General features: G+C 50.6%; 1 protein-coding gene across 8 annotated transcripts in view; it reads left to right on the top strand.

Moving 5' to 3' along the window:
- The window catches only part of tefu (Serine/threonine-protein kinase tefu), a 1,084,056-nt gene that overhangs the window by 69,662 nt on the left and 993,867 nt on the right, over positions 1-20,527 (top strand). The window contains exon 2 of one of the 8 annotated variants that reach the window (XM_070538259.1): positions 15,829-15,994. The exons of the other annotated variants lie outside the window; for them this stretch is intronic. Coding sequence (XP_070394360.1) covers positions 15,962-15,994 — 33 coding nt within the window. The 5' untranslated portion in view covers positions 15,829-15,961. The remainder of the gene's footprint in view (positions 1-15,828; positions 15,995-20,527) is intronic. 8 annotated transcript variants of the gene reach the window in all.

A 20,527-nucleotide genomic window follows, 5' to 3' on the forward strand; every position in this document is an offset into this window, starting at 1 on the left:
CACAGAGGCCTGGGGTGCGGACTGGAGTCCAAAGCAGGACTTGGTCTCCTGGGTGAAAACGTAGGTCACGGCGTTTGTTGTCGCAGTAACGCTTGCGCTCAGCTTGGGTAGCTTCTGTGCTTTGCCGGGCGATTTGACTGCAATGTGCAACTCGGGCAGCAAAATCTTCTGGAAGCGACGCGTTAGGCGAAGAAGGTGCGAAAAATAGTTCTCTGTCGAATATGGTGGAAGGAGATCGTCCATACACAAGGAAGAAAGGGCTGTAGCCGGTAGTCCGTTGAATAGCAGTATTATATGTGAGAGACACAAAAGGAAGACTTTTATTCCAGTCAGTGTGGTCAGGACGGATGTACATGGCAATCATGTCAGACAGCGTACGGTGGAAGCGCTCAGTAAGGCCATTGGTTTGTGGATGATAAGTAGAAGTAGATTTGTGGACGGTATAAGTGGCTCGAAGAACTTCCTCGAGAACTTGTGAAATGAACGCCTTGCCACGGTCACTGAGAAGAACACGAGGAGCCCCGTGGCGCAAGACGATGGCGCGCAAGAAAAAGTCGGCGACCTCAGAAGCGGTGCCGGATCGCAGAGGGGCAGTCTCGGCATATCTTGTTAAATGGTCGACCGAAGTGACAATCCAACGGTGACCGGAGGGTGTCAACGGCAAGGGACCATATAAATCAATGCCAACAAATTCAAAAGGTGCGTCCGGGCAAGGGAGAGGTTGTAGTAAACCGGCAGGAGGGGATGTCGAGCGTTTGCGGTGCTGACATGACGCACAAGAGGCAATGTATTTGGCCACCGTTGTGGATAAGCCAGGCCAGAAGCAGCGGGTCTTTATGCGGTCGTAAGTCTTGTGGAAGCCTAAGTGGCCAGCCGATACATCGTCGTGAAGTGCCTCTAATACCCGCAAGTGAAGGCAGCGAGGTAGAACTGGGACCCACCGGTGACCTGTTGGGTGGTAAACGTAGCGGTGTAGCACGCCACCTTGAAGGCGGAATTGTCGAAGTTGGCGTCGCAAGCGGCTGTTGGGTGGTTCGGTGAACCCACTAAGGCGATCCATGAGAGCTCGACAGTAGGAGTCGGCCCGCTGAAGCGAGACGAAATCAGAGTGTGATGAAAGCGTAACTTGGTCCAGGGGCGTTATCGAGAGCTGGTGGGAGGCAAGCGCAGCATCGGAACGACGTGGTTGGGAAGACGACGGCGCGTTACCGGGAGAGAGTGAGAGTGGGCAGCGATACAATGCGTCTGCATCATGATGGCGTTTTCCAGACTTGTATGTTATAGTGAAGTCATATTCCTGCAAGCACAGTATCCAGCGTCCTAAGCGTCCTGACATGTTTTTCATTGATGACAGCCAACACAGAGCATGATGGTCGGTGACGATGGTGAAGTGGCGGCCGTAAAGGTATGGGCGAAATTTCTGAATCGACCAAACGATAGCCAGGCACTCTTGCTCTGTAATGGTGTAGTTCCGCTCAGCTGGAGAAAGTGTTCGGCTGGCATATGCTATGACTTGCTCTTTAGATTCTGTATTACGTTGCAGAAGTACTGCGCCAATACTACCTTGTGTGCTTGCGTCAGTATGGAGTATGGTGGGGGCACGATTATCGAAGTGGCGAAGCACTGGTCCGGAAGTAAGATGCCGCTTAAGAGCTTGAAAAGCCGACTCGCAGTCGCTAGTCCACGTGAAAGAGGCACCGGTAACCAGTAGCTTGTGTAGAGGAGCTGCTATTGCTGCGAAGTTGCGTATAAATCTACGAAAATATGACACCAAGCCGAGGAAACTACGTAGATCTTTCTGTTGCTGGGGGCGAGGAAACTGAAGAATGGCACTAATCTTTTCGGGGTCAGGCTGGATGCCAGCTTTTGAGACGACGTGACCCAATACTTTTATTGTTTTGCTTGCAAATTTGAATTCTTTTGTATTGATTTGGAGACCAGCATTCGCAAGGCACTTGAGAACTTCGTCTAATCGATGAAGATGTTGGCTGAAGTCAGACGAAAAGATGACAATATCGTCCAGATAACAGAGGCATGTCTTCCATTTTAGACCACGAAGGACGTTGTCTATCATGCGCTCAAATGTGGCAGGAGCATTACAAAGGCCAAAAGGCATCACGTTAAATTCATAAAGGCCATCCGGTGTAGCGAATGCGGTCTTTTCTTTGTCAGTCTCGTTCATCGGAATTTGCCAATATCCTGACCGAAGATCAAGGCTGGAGAAATACTCCGCCCCTTGTAGTGTGTCCAAAGCGTCGTCAATTCGAGGTATTGGATATACGTCCTTGCGTGTGATCTTATTGAGCGCTCGATAATCTACGCAAAAGCGAAGTGAGCCATCTTTTTTCTTTACCAGGACCACGGGAGACGCCCATGGGCTAGATGAAGGTCGTATTATCTTCCGCGCAAGCATGTCAGCAACCTGTTGTTCAATGACCTTTCGTTCGGACGGCGATACACGATAGGGGCGTCGTCGTATAATAGCGGAACCATCGGTTTCGATGCGGTGTGTAGCCGCAGGAGTTTGGCTCAACACAGGGGAACAGCTATCGAAACAGGCTTTTTGTTTTGCCAAGACCACCATTAGGGCTTCGGACTGCGCGGCTGTTAGGTCAGAACCAAGAACGGCTGGAGGAGGGAAAGAATCATCCAAACTTGAGGTTGGGGCTGGCGATGAAGAAGGGCAAAGCGCGACTAGAGAGATAGGTTGAGTGTCGGCGAGGGTTGCCACAGTCATCCCTTTGGGCAGCATCACAGGATCTGGGGTCGTGTTGCAAGCAGACAGAAGGGCGCGGCCGCGTGAAAACCGGACGAGACAGGTGGCAATGAGAATTCCGCGAGAAGTACAGCGGGAAGAAGGGGCGACTAGGGTGTCTCCGTTGGCGATCTGACTGGATGTTACGGCTACGTCGTCTTCGTGACCAGGACGCAGGACGTAGTCGGCAGCGATGGTCAAGTTCACGCATGAAAGTGAAGAGTCCGCAACAGGTTCAAGCTCTGTATCCGTGATGTGGACAACTTCCTCTCTACATGAAATGACGGCTGAAGCAGAATGTAGGAAGTCCCAACCCAGTATAGGTTCATGGATACACGTTGGAAGGATGATAAACTCGATGTGGTGGCGTATGCCGTCGATGAGAACACGAGCAGTACACTGTCCGTCAGGGTGAATGAATGCATTATTAGCACCACGCAAAATAGGTCCAAGATAAGGCGTTTTTACTTTACGGAGCCGCGAACACAGATCACTCCGAAGAACAGAAACGGCGGCACCGGTATCGATGAGAGCTGACGCGGGAACACCTTCGACAGTCACAGAAAGCATGTTGGCTGGGCGAACAGGAGGAGTTTTTGAAGACCGGTAAGAAGCAGTTTCCCCTCCAAAAACTGCAACAGTTAGTTTTCCGAGTGCTGGTCGACAAAATGGGAAGTGGGGCGAAGCGGTGATGTAGAGCGCCGGTAAGGGGATGGAGAACGACGTCTGGCCGAACGGGAACTATGAGGCAGATTGGGAGCAGCTGGTGGAGACGGAGAATGCTGTTGCGGGGACGAGTACGGTCCGGGATAGTAGTCTGATCGGCGAGTGCGGTCTCTTTCGTGCTCAGCATAGCCTCGCCTTTCATCCTGCTGGCGCCGGCGGCAGAAGCGAGATATATGGCCGCGTATACCGCAGTAAAAACAAACTGGACGAGGTGGACGCCACTGAGGGTACGATGGCGCAGCAAGTGCTCTGGTTCCCATCGAAGCCAAATGGTCATAGGAAACGCCAGTAGGCACGGAAGGCACGGTAGGGGTGGGTAGCGAAACAACATCCGCGTAGGTAGGTGTGGAGCGCGCTACCGGAGCAAGATGCGTCGTGGGTGTAGTCATCACTGTCAACTCCTGCTTTACGACCTCGCGCAAGTCGAATATTGAGAAGAGATTTATTGGCGGCTCCTAATGCGAAGGCACAGCGACCGGGAACGGCGAGGCAGCCCGAAGCACTGTACAAAAGGACGCCAGCAATCAACAGCGCGAGCCGAGCTGAGCCGCGCGTTGGCGATGCAGCTGTGCTGCGAGGCACGTCTTCTTTTTCGCAATCTCCCCCTGGACAAAAAGAGCCATCGTGGCGCCTTAAGAATTGGGTGGCAGAGGGTCGTGGTAGGGCTTGAGACGCGGGACGTGGACAATGTCCCGTCCACGCCGGCGCAAGTCTTCAGGTGGTGACAGAGGCTCAATGAGAAAATTCACCGGGGAGGTTTGCTCCAAGACTCCTTAAGGCCCTTCGAATTTTGGGACGAGTTTCAAGGAAAGCCCCGGCATTTGGAAAGGGACCGACAACCACACAAGAACGCCTGGAGTGTAGGTGGTGTTTGGAAGCGTATTGATGCGGTTTTCTTCCTGGCGCTGCTATTGCTCTGCCGTAAAGGAGCGCGCTGGCTGGCGGCATTCTGCAGCTTGTCGTGCGACGTCGGACACGGGTAGACACTCGGAGGCGTCAGGACGGAATGGAAGGAGCGTGTCGATAGTATGTGTAGGCTCGCGGCCATACAGGAGGAAGGAAGGTGAAAATCCTGTAGTGGCCTGGATCGCGGTGTTGTATGTGAACGTGATGAATGGAAGGATGTGGTCCCAGTTACCATGATCAGATGCCACGTACATAAAGAGCATATCACCAAGTGTGTGGTTAAATCACTCTGTGAGCCCGTTAGTCTGTGGATGGTATGCTGTGCTTGTCTGATAAATAATACGGCATTCCGAAAGCAAACTTTCGACAACTTTGGAGACGAAGGCGCGACCTCGAACGCTGAGGAGTTCTTGAGGTGCGCCGCGTCGAAGCACGAAGCGATGTAGGACAAAAGAGGCTACATCCCGCGCTGTAGCACTTGGTAAAGCAGCAGTTTCGGCGTAGTGTGTCAAATGGTCAACAGCAACTACGATCCACCGATTGCCATCTGGCATCATAGGAAGCAGGCCGTATAGGTCGATGCCGACGCGATCGAAGGGTGTGGCAGGGCACAGGAGCGGCTGCAAGGCACCAGACGGGCATAAAGGTGGTGATTTGCGGCATTGACAGTCAAGACAGCACTTAACAAACTCGTGTACAAAATTGTACATGTCGCATCAGTAGTAGCGGTGGCGAATTCGTTTGTACGACTTGAAGACTCCGGCGTGGCCACACTGCGGATCGTTGTGGAAAGTGGCACATATTTGAGACCTTAAGCTGGGGGGACCACCAGAAGCCACCAACGACCTTCAGGAGTGTAACTGCATTGGTGCAGCAGCTAGTCACAAATGGCAAAATTAGCTGCTTGGCGCCTGAAGGTTCGAGATACAAGGATGGTCGACGATCCAGAACTATAGTCGAAAAGAGAAGTGATCCATGGGCCACGACTTTGTGCGGTGGCAAAGGAGTCCATGTCGAGAGATGACACAGAATGTGCAGAAGTTGTTTCGCAGGCCGAGTCTGGAGGTAAAGGTGAACGAGACAAGGCGTCTGCGTAGCGCAGCATATTTTTGACTTGGGTGGTAATGACACGACGCTTTTCGGCAGAGACGCGGTACGGTCGTTGATGTAACGGCTCATGTGAACCGATGTCAATGTAGTGCTGCACTTTTGACGTGCGGCCCAGGTGAGGTTGTGAAACGTCGGATCGACTTCTAAATTTGTGCAGGAGGTCAAGAAGGTCGGCGCGTTCGGCAGGTGTGAGGGTATCGGTAATGGCATTCGAGAACGCATCCCTGGATGTTTACTCAAGTGCAGAAATCTGAGATGGTTGGCCGGAGTCGACATCAAAAGAGTCTCTGGGGACGGCAACCAAAGACGAACAGTCGATGAGTTCTACGAAGCCAAGGCATTCACCAACGAGCAACGTAATAGGCGCACAGAGGGGATTGTAAAAGTATATATTGCTGCAGCCGCCAGCCATGTGAAGCGTCGCGAAGGGTAGTGGGAGAGATTTATGGCTCATGAAGACATCAGACAGTGTGAAGAGGACCGTTACATCAGCGACGGCGTCGCGAGAGACGGGTACGAGGGCAAAGGAGCCAGGTGGAATATCTGTGTCCTCGCGCACGGTAAGTTTAGAAGGGCGGTCGCAATCTTTGTCCAAGGGTACCTCACAAGGGGAAAATTCAACTTCGGCGCATGCGCAGTCGATCATGGCTTTATGATGAGATAAGAAGTCCCATCCGAGGATGACGTCATGGGAGCAGGTGGGACGAACAATACACTCGACGAGGTAAACAATGCCATGAATAAGCACACGTACAGTACACGTTGTGTGCGGAGTGACGTGCTGCGCGCTTGCTGTTCGAAGCGACAGTCCAGAAAGCGGCGTGGTCACCTTGTGCTGCGAACGGCACAGTTTAGCGGCTATCACAGAAACGGCTGCGCTGGTATCCACAAGAGCAAATGCAGGAACACCTTCTACACAAATTTTGACCACATTAGCAGGAGAGGCGCGAGGACTTAGACAGTTCGAATGGGGCACAGTTCTTGCCTCTTGAACTGCGACATTCAGTTTTCCTGGTCAGGTGGTGCAGGTAGCCGACTTATTGGGGAGAGCGAGCGTGTGCGAGGGGATGGCGAGCGACGCGAAGGAAGTTCTGGGAGGTCAGCACGAGCATACGGTTGGGGGGAAGGAGCGCAGCGTATTGGCGAAAGGGCTGGCTGCCGTACTGGAATGGCCGAGAGGCGTCGCCGAGCACTTGAGGGTGACGACGGCAATATCGGGCGACGTGGCCGGGAGTGCAGCAAGAATAACAGATGGGACGATTGTCAGGTGTCCTCCAAGGATTAGCTCTCGGTGTGGTCCAAGATGTAGCATGGGCTTCCGGTGGCACCGGTTGGGACTGGGTTGTGAAAGACGCCGGCGGAGGCCTGTGTACTGCCTGCGCGTACGTAAGAGGCGCTGCCACAGGCAGCACTGGCTGCGCATAGGTGAGAGGCATGGTGACAGGCTGCACTGCCAGCGCAGAGTTGAAATTCGTGGCTGCAGGCGGCTAATGGTGTGCGGAAGGGACAACTTGAGCGACCTCTTTGGAAATGAGGGTGCGGAGCGTGTTTAGAAGACGGGAGGTGGGCTCCTGAGTGAAGGGGACTAAAGAAAGTTGGCGGGCAGCTTCCTCACGCATGAAGTCCTTGACCCGCTGAAAGAATGAGGATGGGTCGTACATGTTGTCAAGGCTCGCCAACAAGTCGTCGCTTCCGAGAGCACGCTGAGTCGAAGCACATTGCTTCCTTAACTCATCGTAACTTTGGCATAGGCTGACGACTTCAGACACAGTGCGCAGATTTCTAGCTAGGAGGATCTGGAATGCGCTGTCTTCAATGTCTTTCAGTATATGGTGAATTCGCTCAGCTTCGGGCATTGCGCCGTTGACTCGTTTACAAAGGTCCACGACATCTTCAATGTAGCTTGTGAACGTTTCTGCCGTCAACTGCGCTCGGGCGCGCAAGCGTTGTTAGGCACGCAGCTTGCAAACAGTGGATCAGCCGAACACTTCCGTAAAGGTTGTCTTGAAGACTGGCCATGTGGGTACTTCACTTTTGAGGTTGTGGAACCAGAATTGGGCAACACCAGCCAGATAGAAGATGACGGGGGTAACTTGGCTGGATCGTCTCACTTGTTGTGTGCGCTCACCCATTCATATGACGCAAACCAGTCTTCTACGTCTTCGTCGTCTGCAGCGCTGAAGATCTGGGAGTCCCGTTGTTGTGGAGCGCCGGTGCAGGTGACGGACTCTGTCGTCGGTGCCGTTTGGGATGAGCTGTCAGTCATGGCAGGCGGTAGCGTTCTTGATCGCAGCTCCAGGGTTTCAAGCGACGGGGTTTGAGTCCCAGCACCTCCACCAATTGAGAACAGGTTTATTGGTGGCTCCTAATGCGAATGCGCAGCGACCGGGAACGGCGAGGCAGCCCGAAGCACTGTCCAAAAGGACGCCAGCAATCAACAGCGCGAGCCGAGCCGAGCCGCACATTGGCGATGCACCTGTGCCGCGAGGCGTGTCTTCTTCTTCACAATATATATATATATATATATATATATATATATATATATATATATATATATATATATATATATATATATATATATATATATATAATGCATATATACACACACACACACACACAATGAAAATTGGTTCATGCATGCGGTCATGCACACGGTTCATGCGGTCCGGACAGGCCGCCGTTGGAATCTGAACCTGGCAACATTTAACGTTAGAACGTTATCTAGTGAGGCGAGTCTAGCAGAGCTATTGGAGGAATTAGAGGGCAGTAAATGGGATATAATAGGGCTCAGTGAAGTTAGGAGGACAAAAGAAGCCATACAGTGCTAAAAAGCGGACACGTCCTGTGCTACCAGGGCTTAGCGGAGAAACGAGAACTAGGAGTCGGATTCCTGATTAATAAGGATATAGCTGGTAACATACAGGAATTCTGTAGCATTAACGAGATGGTGGCAGGTCTTGTTGTGAAACTTAATAGGAGGTACAAATTGAAAGTCGTACAGGTCTGCACCCCTACATCCAGTCATGATGACGAGGAAGTTGAAAGCTTCTATGAAGACGTGGAATCAGCGATGGGTAAAGTCAGAACAAAACACACTATACTGATGGATGATTTCAACGCCAGGGTAGGCAAGAAGCAGGCTGGAGACAAGTTAGTGGGGGAACATGGCATAGGCTCTAGGTATAGCAGGGGAGAGTTATTAGTAGAGTTTGCAGAACAGAATAATATACAGATAATGAATACCTTCTTCCGCAAGTGGGATAGCCGAAAGTGGACGTGGAGAAGCTTGAATGGCGAGACTAGAAATGGAATAGACTTTACACTCTGTGCAAACCCTGGCATCATACAAAATGTAGACGTGCTCGGCAAGGTGCACTGCAGTGACCGTAGGATGGTAAGAACTCGAATTAGCCTAGACTTAAGGAGGGAACGGAAGAAACTGGTACATAAAAAGCCGATCAATGAGTTAGCATTAAGAGGGAAAACAGAGGAATTCCGGATCAAGCTACAGAACAGGTATTCAGCTTTAACTCAGGAAGAGGACCTTAGTGTTGAAGATATGAACGACAATCTTATGGGCATCATTAAGGAGTGTGCAATAGAAGTCAGTGGTAACTCCATTAGACAGGATGCCAGTAAGCTATCGCAGGAGACGAAAGATCTGACAAAAAAAGGCCAATGTATGAAAGCCTCTAACCCTACAGCTAGAATAAAACTGGCAGAACTTTCCAAGTCAAACAACAAGCGTAAGACAGCTGACATAAGCAAGTATAATATGGATAGAATTGAACATGCTCTCAGGAACGGAGGAAGCCTAAAAGCAGTGAAGAAGAAACTAGGAATAGGCAAGAATCAGATGTATGCGTTAAGAGACAAAGCCGGCAATATTGCTACAGAACAGCCGCCACAGAGTGGCTGCACCGAGGAGGAGGAAGACGACACGGGCCCGCTTGATATAGCGTCGCCATTTTGGCCTTCCGTTAGCGTCCCTGTAAATAAAGTGTATATAGCATTGAGCTTCGGCTACACGTAACATTAATTTGGTGGAGGTGGATGTTCCCCGTACCTGTCATGGAGCTTCGCAGCGGTCCCAATGGTGACAGTGCAACTTCGGCTCCTGCTGGCGGCACTTCATCTACACAACCGTCTCCGCCTGCAGCCCCCGACCTACGTCGCCGTTTCCCCCCCTCGGGATCCTGGTGTTTTCAACGGAGTCGGCAGTCCTGATGTTGACGATTGGCGCCGCTTATACCAACATGTCAGCACCAGTCACAGGTGGGATCTGACTATTATGCTTGCGAACGTTCCTTTTTACCTCGACGGCGCTCCACTTGCATGGTTCCAGACTCACGAAGAGGAGATCTCGAGTTAGGATCTCTTCAAAGAGAAGCTCCGCGACCTTTTTGGCAATCCGTAGGTCACCAAGTCAATGCCAAGAAAGCCCTTTCCACACGTGTACAGACGTCGACCGAGTCCTGCATGTCGTACATTCTCGACGTCTTGGCCCTTTGTGCCAAGGCTGACCCGACCATGTCTGAGGACGATAAGGTTAATCACGGCCTCAAAGGCATTGCTGACGACGCCTTCAATTTACTGGTGTTTACGAACGTCGCCCGCATCGATATGATCCTCAAGGAGTGCCGCCATCTCGAGCATGCTAAAAGCCGCCGGGTATCCCAGCACCTCAGGCGACTTCCCAACACAGCTGCTACGTCATCCTGTGAGGACCTCTTCCACCAGCCCTCACGATGTGACAACTTGACCCGCATCATTCGTCGTCAGGTTGAAGCGGCACAACCGGCGGCCCCTTCATTCCTATCATCTGATTATCCTCCGGTGACAATCTCCTTGAAACAGGCCGTGGTCCGCCAAGAGTTGTCCAACGTCGTCCTGCACTCCATTCGTTCCGTATGCTCGGAACCTCTCTCTCCACGCACGTCCCCACCGCGCTCTTCTTACTCATCTTATGGACAGCGCAACCCCTCCGAATGGCGAACCGTGGACAAGCCGATCTGTTTTAACTGCCGACGCATTGGACATGTCGCTCGCCACTGCTGCAGCCGCTGGACTTCTCCGACACGCTATTTTCCTAATTACCACCCTCGCCCCTCTAGCGCATCCGTTTCCTTCGCCCCTTCTATGCCCGCTCCATCATCTGACCCTGTGACACCTTTGACACGACCCCGCTACTCCCGCTTGCCTTCTCCCTCCCGCCGCCAATCTCGTTCGCCCCCGTCTCGCCGTGCTCCTTTCCGACCTACTCGCCACACCCTCGACTGGAAAACTAGACAGCGGAGCTTCTGGAGGTGAAGCTGCAATGACGACATTAGCACGAAATCCTCTCTTCACATTACCCACGAACAAGAATCTTTTGGACGTTCTCGTCCACAATGTTTCTGTGTGTGCGTTGATTGACACCGGGGCGCATGTGTTCATTATAAGTGCTGCTCTTCGTCGTCCGCTCAAGAAAGTTCTGACGCTCGCCCCGAACCGAGTTGTACAAGTCGCCGACGGAGGGACTGTCGCTATTGTTGGCATGTGCTCTGCCCGAGTCACCATTGCTGACAGGCACACCGTCGTTCTCTTCACCGTCATCGAGCGTTGCCCTCACGAACTCATTCTCGGTCTGGATTTCCTTGCCAATCATTCTGCTCTCATTGACTGTTCGGGCGGCTCCCTTCGCCTTGACTTGCCTCTTCTTGCCGGCCCTGTGGACCTGCCTCCAAGCCGTTTGAGCTGCATGGATTTTATTCGCCTACCGCCTCACTCTGTGACACACGTCGACTTGTTGTCTTCACCAGCTGTACCTGACGGTAATTACGTGGTCGCACCAATTCTGGCAGTTATACTTACACATGGTGTTACCGTGCTGCACACTGATCTGACAATTACAGGCAACCGCACCTGCCTTCCCCTTGTCAATTTTGTGCTAACCACGCAAGTTTTGCCTCAAGGGATCTCCTTGGCTATAGTTAGCGCTTTGCAGAATGATGAGGTCGAGCCATTCACAGTGGAAGATCGTTACAGCTCAGCCCATACCGTGACGTCATCCCACGGTACTGACGACGACATTAAGAAGATTGTTTCCTCTGACCTTACACCTGTTCAAGCTGAAGCCCTTTGCCGGGTTCTTGAAGGCTATCGCGACATTTTTTACTTTGACAATCGACCCTTAGGTCAAACGTCCGTCATGACCCATACCATAAACACTGGCGATGCTAACCCTATTCGCCGACGTCCATATCGTGTTTCTGGGTCAGAACGAGCTGTTATCCAACAGGAAGTCAAAAAGATGCTTGCAAAGGACATTATCGAGCCTTCCTGTACTCCCTGGGCTTCTCCTGTCGTACTTGTCAAAAGGAAGGATGGGACGTGGCGTTTTTGTGTAGATTATCGCCACCTGAACAAAATCACAAAAAAGGACGTGTACCCTTTTCCACGTATTGACGACGCTCTAGACTGCCTGTACGGTGCCACCTATTTTCCTTCTATCGACTTGCAGTCTGGCTACTGGCAGATATCCGTCGACGACATGGACAGAAAGAAGACTGCATTTGTTACCCTTGACAGCCTTTATCAGTTCAAGGTGATGCCTTTCAGTCTCTGTAACGCGCCCGCCACCTTCGAATGAATGATGGACTCTTTGCTTCAGGCGTTCAAGTGGTCCACCTGTTTGTGCTATCTGGACGACGTCATTGTTTATTCGCCCACATTTGACACGCCTCTAGACTGCCTTTCAGCGATTCTTGACGTGTTCTGCCGCACCGGTCTCCAGCTGAACTCGTCAAAATGTCACTTTGCTCGCCGCCAAATCACCGTCCTTGGACATCTCGTGGACGCCAAAGGTGTGAGACCTGATCCGGACAAAATTCGTGCCGTTACGAACTTTCCTGTTCTAAAGTCCACCTAGGACGTTCGTAGTTTCGTAGGGCTATGCTCTTATTTCCGACGCTTTGTGAAGGATTTTTTGACCATCGCACGTCCCCTTACCGACCTTTTGAAGACAGACGCCCCATTTTCTTGGGGACCTGACCATGCCGCATCTTTTTCGCAGCTCACTACTCTCCTTACCAGGCCTCCAATTCTGGCCCACTTTGACCTGTCTGCCTCAACGGAAGTTCGAACAGATGCCAGTGGTCACGGCATAGGAGCAGTGTTAGCACAACGCCAGCGTGGACATGATCGCGTTATAGCCTATGCCAGCCGACTTCTATCACTCGCCGAGCGCAATTATTCAATTACAGAGCCTGAGTGCCTCGCTCTTGTGTGGGCTGTTGCGAAGTTTCGTCCATACTTGTACGGACGCCCCTTCAGTGTCATCACTGATCACCACGCGCTCTGCTGGTTATCCTTGCTTTAGGACCCCATAGGACAACTCGCTCACTGGGCGTTACGCCTGCAAGAATATACCTTCTCCATGGTATATAAGACGGGACGCTTGCACCAGGATGCCGATTTTTTGTTTCACTATGCCGTCGACGAACCAACTGATGCGGACGCCATTGCTTGCGTTTTCTCTGTGTCCCAGTTGCTTGAAATTGGCAACGAGCAATGCCGCGATCCTTCATTACGAGCCCTCATCGGCCATCTGGAGTCAACGCCTGGCGACGCCTCTCTCCGGATGTTTCTCCTTAAGGAGGGGACATTATACCGTTGCAATCTCAATCCACACGGCCTTGACCTTCTACTCGTAATTGCATCGCACCTGCGTTCGACTGTCCTCTAACAACTTCACGACGCTCCCTTAGCTGGACACTTGGGCGTCTCGCGCACATACGACTGTGTACGACGTCGATTCTTTTGGCCGGGTCTCGCCCGCTCCTTGCGGCGCTACGTTGCCGCTTGTGAACCCTGTCAGCGCTGGAAGAAGCCCTCCACACCTCCAGCTGGATGTCTCCAGCCAATCGACATCCCACCGAAACCCTTTTTCCGTGTTGGCCTAGACCTGCTTGGACCGCTTCCTCTCTCGGGCTGCAGAAATAAATGGGTCGCCGTCGCTACTGATTATGCTACGCGGTATGCAATCACAAGAGCCCTCCCGACAAGTTGTGCTACTGATGTTGCTGACTTTCTGCTCTATGACATAATTTTAGTGCACGGTGCTCCGTGCCACTTACTCACTGACCGTGGGCGCAGCTTTTTGTCGGCAGTCGTCGAGGACATCCTCCGCTCCTGCTCGCCGAAGCACAAGTTCAGCACGTCCTACCACCCACAGACCAATGGCCTCACGGAGCGCCTCAACCGCACCATCACCGAAATGCTTTCGAAGTACGTCGTGACCGACCACCACGACTGGGATCTTCACTTACCATATGTGACGTTTGCGTATAATTCATCGCGTCACGACACCGCAGGCTATTCACCATTCTATCTCCTATATGGCCAAGAACCCGCGTTGCCCTTAGACACTTTGTTGCCCTCGGCCAAGCGTTCAGCCATTGAATACGCCCACGACGCGATCGCACACGCCGACCACGCGCGCCAGCTCGCCCGCACCCGTCTCGAGGCTTCACAGGAGCATCAGAGACGCCGCTATGATTGCCATCATCGTGACGTGCACTTTACTCCGGGTTCTCTGGTGCTTCTCTGGTCACCCATTCAACGTGTGGGCCTTTCCGAAAAGCTGCTGTCGCGCTACACTGGCCCATACTGTGTGGTGCGACAAGTGACCGATGTCACGTATGAAGTCTGAAACACGCGGGACTGACGCAGAATGGATTAGGACAAGATTTGTCTGGGGTGAGGGAGTCGGTTTCTTCGCAGTGGACAGAAGCGTCCTATGGTCATGCATGTCTGCGCGTTTTATCGTGTCGTCAATTAGTTGTGGTGGATAATTTTGTTTGTCTAAAGCGTTCTTCAGGGCTGCACAATTTTTTTAAAACCCAGATTGTTCAGAGCAGATTCTTTTGAAACGGGAGGCCTGACTATAAGGAATGCTAGTCTTGCAATGTTTAATGTGGTTACTATCGAAGTGCCAATATTGATATCGGTCTGTCGGTTTTCTGTTCTGTACAGGGCAGTGGATAGTTTATTATTTAACACTGAAATGCTGATTTCAAGGAAGTTAATAGTAGATGCAGAATATGTGTGAGAAAACAATATGGATGGATGGGCATTGTTCAAGTCAGAAAGGAAGGAAAGCAACTCCTGTTCACCATTTGACCAAATCATTAAAAGCATCGTCGATGTAACGCTTGTAATACAACGGTTTTAGTGCTCATGTTAGCAAAAATGTATTTTCTAGTTCACCCATAAATATATTGGCGTAGTTGGGGCTGATCCGCGTTTCGCATTGATGTTCCACTAACTTAGACATGGTGCTGACCTTGAAATTCGAAGTTGTTTAGTTCTAAATTAAGTGTCAGCAAAGTGGCCAACATATTACTGTCAATTAGTTTCTTGGGTAATGGTGCTTCGTAAGAATTGACGACTGCCCTGATGCCATCTGCATGCAGAATGTTGGTGTACAAGGATGCTACATCAAGTGTAACGAAAAGAGAGCTTTAAGGAACACTGAGATCGATCATATCTGACAGAAAGTCGGTAGTATCCTTTACGTAAGGTGGAAATGTAGTTGGGATATTACTAAGGCAGGAATCTACATAGCTGCACAAATTTTCTGTGACTGTACCTATACCGGAAATGATGGGACGACCTGGGTTTTTTATCTCATGTATTTTAGGTAAAAGGTAAAAGTGACCGGCAAAAGGACGTAGTGGAATGGGAGAATGGATTGCATTGTCAGGCACCTTTTTATTTTGACGAGGTCATGAACCGTGCTGTTGACCAGAGATTTGTATTGTTCAGTGGGGTCATAATCAAGGTGTTTATAAAACGTCGGATCAGCTAGTTGTCTGTGCGCCTCTGCGGTATAATCGGGCTTGTTCGTTATGACAATGGCACCACCTTTGTCAGCAGGCTTAATGACGATGTCCTTGTGAGAGGGTGGGGTAGCTAGTGCTTTCATTTTGCTGGCGGACAAATTATGGCGGAAGGGTGCTTGTTTTTGATACAATTGCATAACATCTCACTGTACTGCTTTGATATACATATACAATCATCTATTGTGTTGTGAAGGAGGAACCCAGTGCTTGCCAGAAGGTAATGTGTTTTTCGAATAGCTCCAATTTGGCCGGTCATGGAAGTATTCGCATATGCGTAGGTTACGGGCGAAATGATCTAAATCTTTCAGCAGTTGAAATTCACTGTGTTCGTCGTAGCTGGACAAAAATTTAGATCACGATGCAGAACACTGCACTCATCAGCTGTTAGTAAAATGTTCGAGATATTAACAATATTGTTCTGCTCTTGATCGGAACACTTCTTAACAGAGGATGACGAAGAAGTGATGGAGTGCACTTCAAGAGGCTTGGTTTGAAAAGGAGCGGAATTACATACCCTGCCCTGGCTTGCAGAAGAGAACCCAACACTGTTGACAGGACGGATGCCTTCGGAGCTAATCACATGGCCGAGGAAAAGGAACTCATGGAAGCCGAGGTGACATTTTTGGGGCTTTATCGTCAGCCCTGCTGAACTAATAGCTTTGAGCACAGTCCTTAGTCGTTCCACATGCTGAGCAAAGATGGTAGAAAAAATCACGACATCGTCAAGATAAGCCAGACAGGACTGCCACTTTAACCCGGAGAGCACAGTATCCATCATCCGCTGAAAGGTGGCAGGTGCGGAACAGAGGCCGAACGGAAGTACCTTGAATTCGTTTAGTCTGTCTGGTGTGACAAATGCTGTCTTCTCACGATCTCATTCGTCCACTCCTATTTGCCAGCCTCCGCTTTTGAGGTCGAGAGAGGAAAAGAATTTCGCATCCCGTAGTCTATTGAGTGTGTCATCAATCCTCGGAAGTGGATAGACATCCCACTTTGTGACGACGTTTAGCTTCCGATAATCAACGCAGAAGTGCAAGGTCTGATTTTTTTTCTTTACCAGCACCACAGGCGATGCCCACGTGCTGGTCGATGGTTGAATTACGTCGTCTCTAAGCATTTCTTTGACTTGTTTGCTGATGATCTCTCTCTCCTTCGGTGACACTCGGTAGGGATGCTGGCAAATAGGCCTCACAGCTTTGTCGACAATGATACAGTGTTTGGCGATGGATGTTCTCTGGACTTTCGATGTCGTTGAGAAACGCGAAGCGAATTCTTGTACAAGGTTCTCTATTTGCTGCTTCTGGCTCAGTGATAGTGGGCTTCTTCGATTTTCCACTTCTGGCTACCGCGGGCTGCCAGAGCCAGCCAGAGTGTCTTCGTTTTTCTCGGGTTGCTCCGCCCACCGCCCTACGCACTTCCGCCGGGCGTTCGTTTTGCTCGCGCTGGACGGTTCTGGCTACCCGCGGGCTGCCAGAACCTGCCAGGACGATTTTGGTCTGGCTGCTCTCTGGAAGTTCTCTGGCTAGCAGACGACTAAAAGAGGCGATGGGCGCTCGCCGCCATCTTTACGGGGACTTCACGGATTTCAACGCGGGCGCTTGAGGACTTAAATTTATCTCGCTCAGCCAACTGTATACGGTCATCTCCGGCTTTCCTTACTTCTAGCGTTATCTTTTTAGGTGCTAACGCTCCGTTCCGCATCGCGAAGCGGTGTGATACGAGCCTTGGTGAACAGTTTGAAGCTTTTGTGTGTGTGTGTCCCCTGATTGCTTCTTCGCGGCGGTGAACAGCGCGCCGCGCTCTCATGCGTGCATGTTATCTGCATCGTGTTCCACGCAAGTTGTAGACGCTCATTCACACATTGCGGTACATCTTGGTTTCGTCTTTCACTGGTGGCGTTCCTTTTCACATAATTCGCGTATGTATATCTCTCCTTTCTCTGCAGTTAGCGAAGGCTTTGCAGTTAGCCCGTGTTCGCTCCGTCTCTCTGTCGTATGCTTAGGTGGCAGCTCGAAACCGATATGTGTTCGAACTGCAGGCCGTTGATCTAAGAATACACTGATTGCACTCGGTACATTTAGACACACGTATATTGGCTTATTGCTCTCATGATTGCGACCAATGTTGTTTTTAGTGTGAAACGTTTCGCTGGTCACAGGCGACGTGCATTTTCACGCGCCAGCCGCGTCCAGCTCCTTAAATGAGAAGCACCATCAGCCACAACAAACTTTCTGAAATCGAAGCCTAAGCAGGTCGGCGCGAAATTTTATGCGTATGAGACGTACCCGATAACCTGCTTTCTCATCTCTTGTGATGATACAGCGCCAAAAGCAATACCATTATTCATCTACTACAGCTACGTGCTTTGCTCCTGGTTCGCAGGTCTGGTTGTAGGTGCCCTCTACTCCTCCAGGCCTTTCCTCCAAGCTGCTCTCCAAGTACAGTGCAGTCCACTTATAACGATACCACATATAACGATATATCGGTTATAACGATGGGTCGACATGAGAGTGTCATTTTATGCATTAAGTCTATGGGGAAAAAAGCCATTTATAACGATAGGTTATTTACCGCATATCGGATATAACGATCAAAATTTTGCAGTCTGGATGGCGTTTTCCGTGCCAAATAATCGGAACATTTGCATTGCTTAATTCCCGGAAACGAACGATGTCGAGACGAGGGGATGTTTACCTTCGTAAGCTCGTATCTGCCGCCATTACCGCGCAGCGCGTCACGCCCGCCCGCGCACCGGAGAATAGCTGAGTAGGCACAGCGCGCCACAAGATGGCGCTAGCTGCTTCATGCGCGTCGGCCACAGTCGCTCTGAAAGAGAGAGAAAGAAAAAAAAAGACAAGAAAAGCGGCGCGGTGGCGCCCGTCCCGCGTCTCTCTCGCAATAGCAGGGTGACGCCACCGAAGCAGCATGCAACCAACGGTTCAACCCAGTTCGAAGATGGCGCCGACAAAGTGCAAAGCTGTGTCGCTTGACACGAAGATGGATATTTTGCAGGACTCTCTATGCGGCTTCAAGGTGAGCGCCCTTGTGAAGAAGTATGAGCTCGTCCAGTTAACGATATCAACCATCTTGAAAACCGGGAGCACCGCGATTGTGAAGTCAGGAGCTATCAGCGGCCATGCCGTTCAGTGGAAAAGGGTTAGAGACCCTTTGTACGCAGACGTTGAAGAGGCGCTTTACCAGTGGTTCATCACCAATTGCTTCAAAAAGCCGGGCTTTGTGCGTAAGGACGAACTTCTTCAACCCACTGATACCAACACGGTGGAAGTCGCTGACATAACCAAGCTCTGGGAGCTCGTTCCTACTAGTGACACAGGTGGTGCGTCGAAGGAGAAGTTTTTGACTGCAGACAGTACTGCCTCGTTCTGCGATGAGGTCACCGACGAGGCGATCGCTGAAGATGTGCTTTCTCGACAGACGGCAAAGTTGTGCGACGGGGGCGACGGCAGCAGCGACAGTGACGAGATTGACAGTGGCTCCTTGACCCCGACCACGATGTCCACGCAAAGTGCACTGTCGTCGATCGACTCCTTAATTGATTTTATGCATGCTAAAGGATTGCCGCCAGTGTTCGCGCAGTGCCTGGAGTCCATGCACACCGCGGTTGTGAAGCTGAAGCTGCCGCAACAGCAAGTGCAGATTTCTGACTATTTCAGCGCGCCTAACCCTTGACACGGTCATTGGCGCTAGAAATAAAGTTTGTTTTTCATGGCCTACTGTCTACATCATCTATTCTTTAGAGCAAGTATCGAATTCGAGTTCGTAGCTGCAAAGGTATGTTCCGAATTAAAAAAAAAATTTTTTTTAATAACTGCAGTCGAGATATAGCGATCATCGGTTATAACGATCATATTTTTCGTCTTTCTCGATATCGTTAGTGGACTGCACTGTACCACTGTCCTTATCAGGCAGTGAAACAAACATCCGCGGTCAACTACCTCATCGAGCCAATAGAAGCGCCTTCTGACTAGCGTTGTTGCGGCCAGAAAATTGTTCACGTCTCCTGGCTCAAGCAGTGCCATGACCCCCCTGTGTTCTCCTGTCCTTAGGTTGCCAGGACGGCAACTCTTTCGGTGGGGAGTAATTGTACTGAAGGCACTGGGCAGTGGGCATGGTGCTAGTGAAAGAGAAGAAGACGACGAGAAGTGCTGGCTTCCCTGTTTTGATATAGCGCCAACCTGTTTAAGCCTACCGCTACAACCTAGAACTAGTGCTGCTAGGCGAACACCCCCGTTGTAGTATATATATATATATAAAGTGAGAGTCTGCCGGTATCCGGGAGTGGAACAGGCGCTTGTAGGCTGAGGATGCACGTACGAAAAAAAACCGATGCTTTATTTCCTATGTTTCGGCCAGGGCCCGGCCTTCGTCAGAGAATACATGACATGGTACATGGCATACGAACAAGTACATGGTATAGGGGCCCCTCTATGCGCCTGTCCACTGCCAAGACACACTGTTGCCATGAGGAGCTTGCACTTGGGATGAATCGACAGTACATGTAAAAAAAAAAAAGAAGCAGGACGAAATGCTCGTAACAACTTCCTAGGGCAACACTGTATGCAAAAACAGGGTTCACAGAAAAGATGATACATAGTCAAAAAAAAAAAAAATGACAGAAGACAGATTTTGACTGTAAGGTGACTGCAACCCTCAGTGAGTCTTCAATACACGTCAAACGTGGTAAAAATGCACTACGGGGTGGGATAGTGGTAACAGGAGGTTTGTACAGCAACAAATGTAACAAAGGCAGGATTTACAAGAGAGCTTAGCAAAAACAGTGTGTGTACACGTTTCGAAAAAAATGTGACAACAATAATGCAGTAGCAAAACTGATAGTTGGGCGAGTTGGTAAGTATATATGGTGAAATTTGTAGCGCACACAAGAGACAAGGACGGAGAGAAGGTGGACACACGAGCGGCTTGCTCACAACTCCTGCCTTCAGTAAGCGCTTGTGTGTCCACCTTCTCTCCCTCCCTGTCTACTGTGCGCTCTACAAATTTCTCCATAAATAAAATAAAGTGACACATCAGCAACCAGAAAATTGTTTGGGGTGAATCGCGCGCACGCTTGTGTTGGCTGTGTGAGCAGTTATTCTGGCGACGTGATGTAATCTAAGTGATGAAA

This window comes from Dermacentor albipictus, chromosome 5 (assembly GCF_038994185.2).
Source record: "Dermacentor albipictus isolate Rhodes 1998 colony chromosome 5, USDA_Dalb.pri_finalv2, whole genome shotgun sequence".
Taxonomy (NCBI): Eukaryota; Metazoa; Arthropoda; class Arachnida; order Ixodida; family Ixodidae; genus Dermacentor; species Dermacentor albipictus.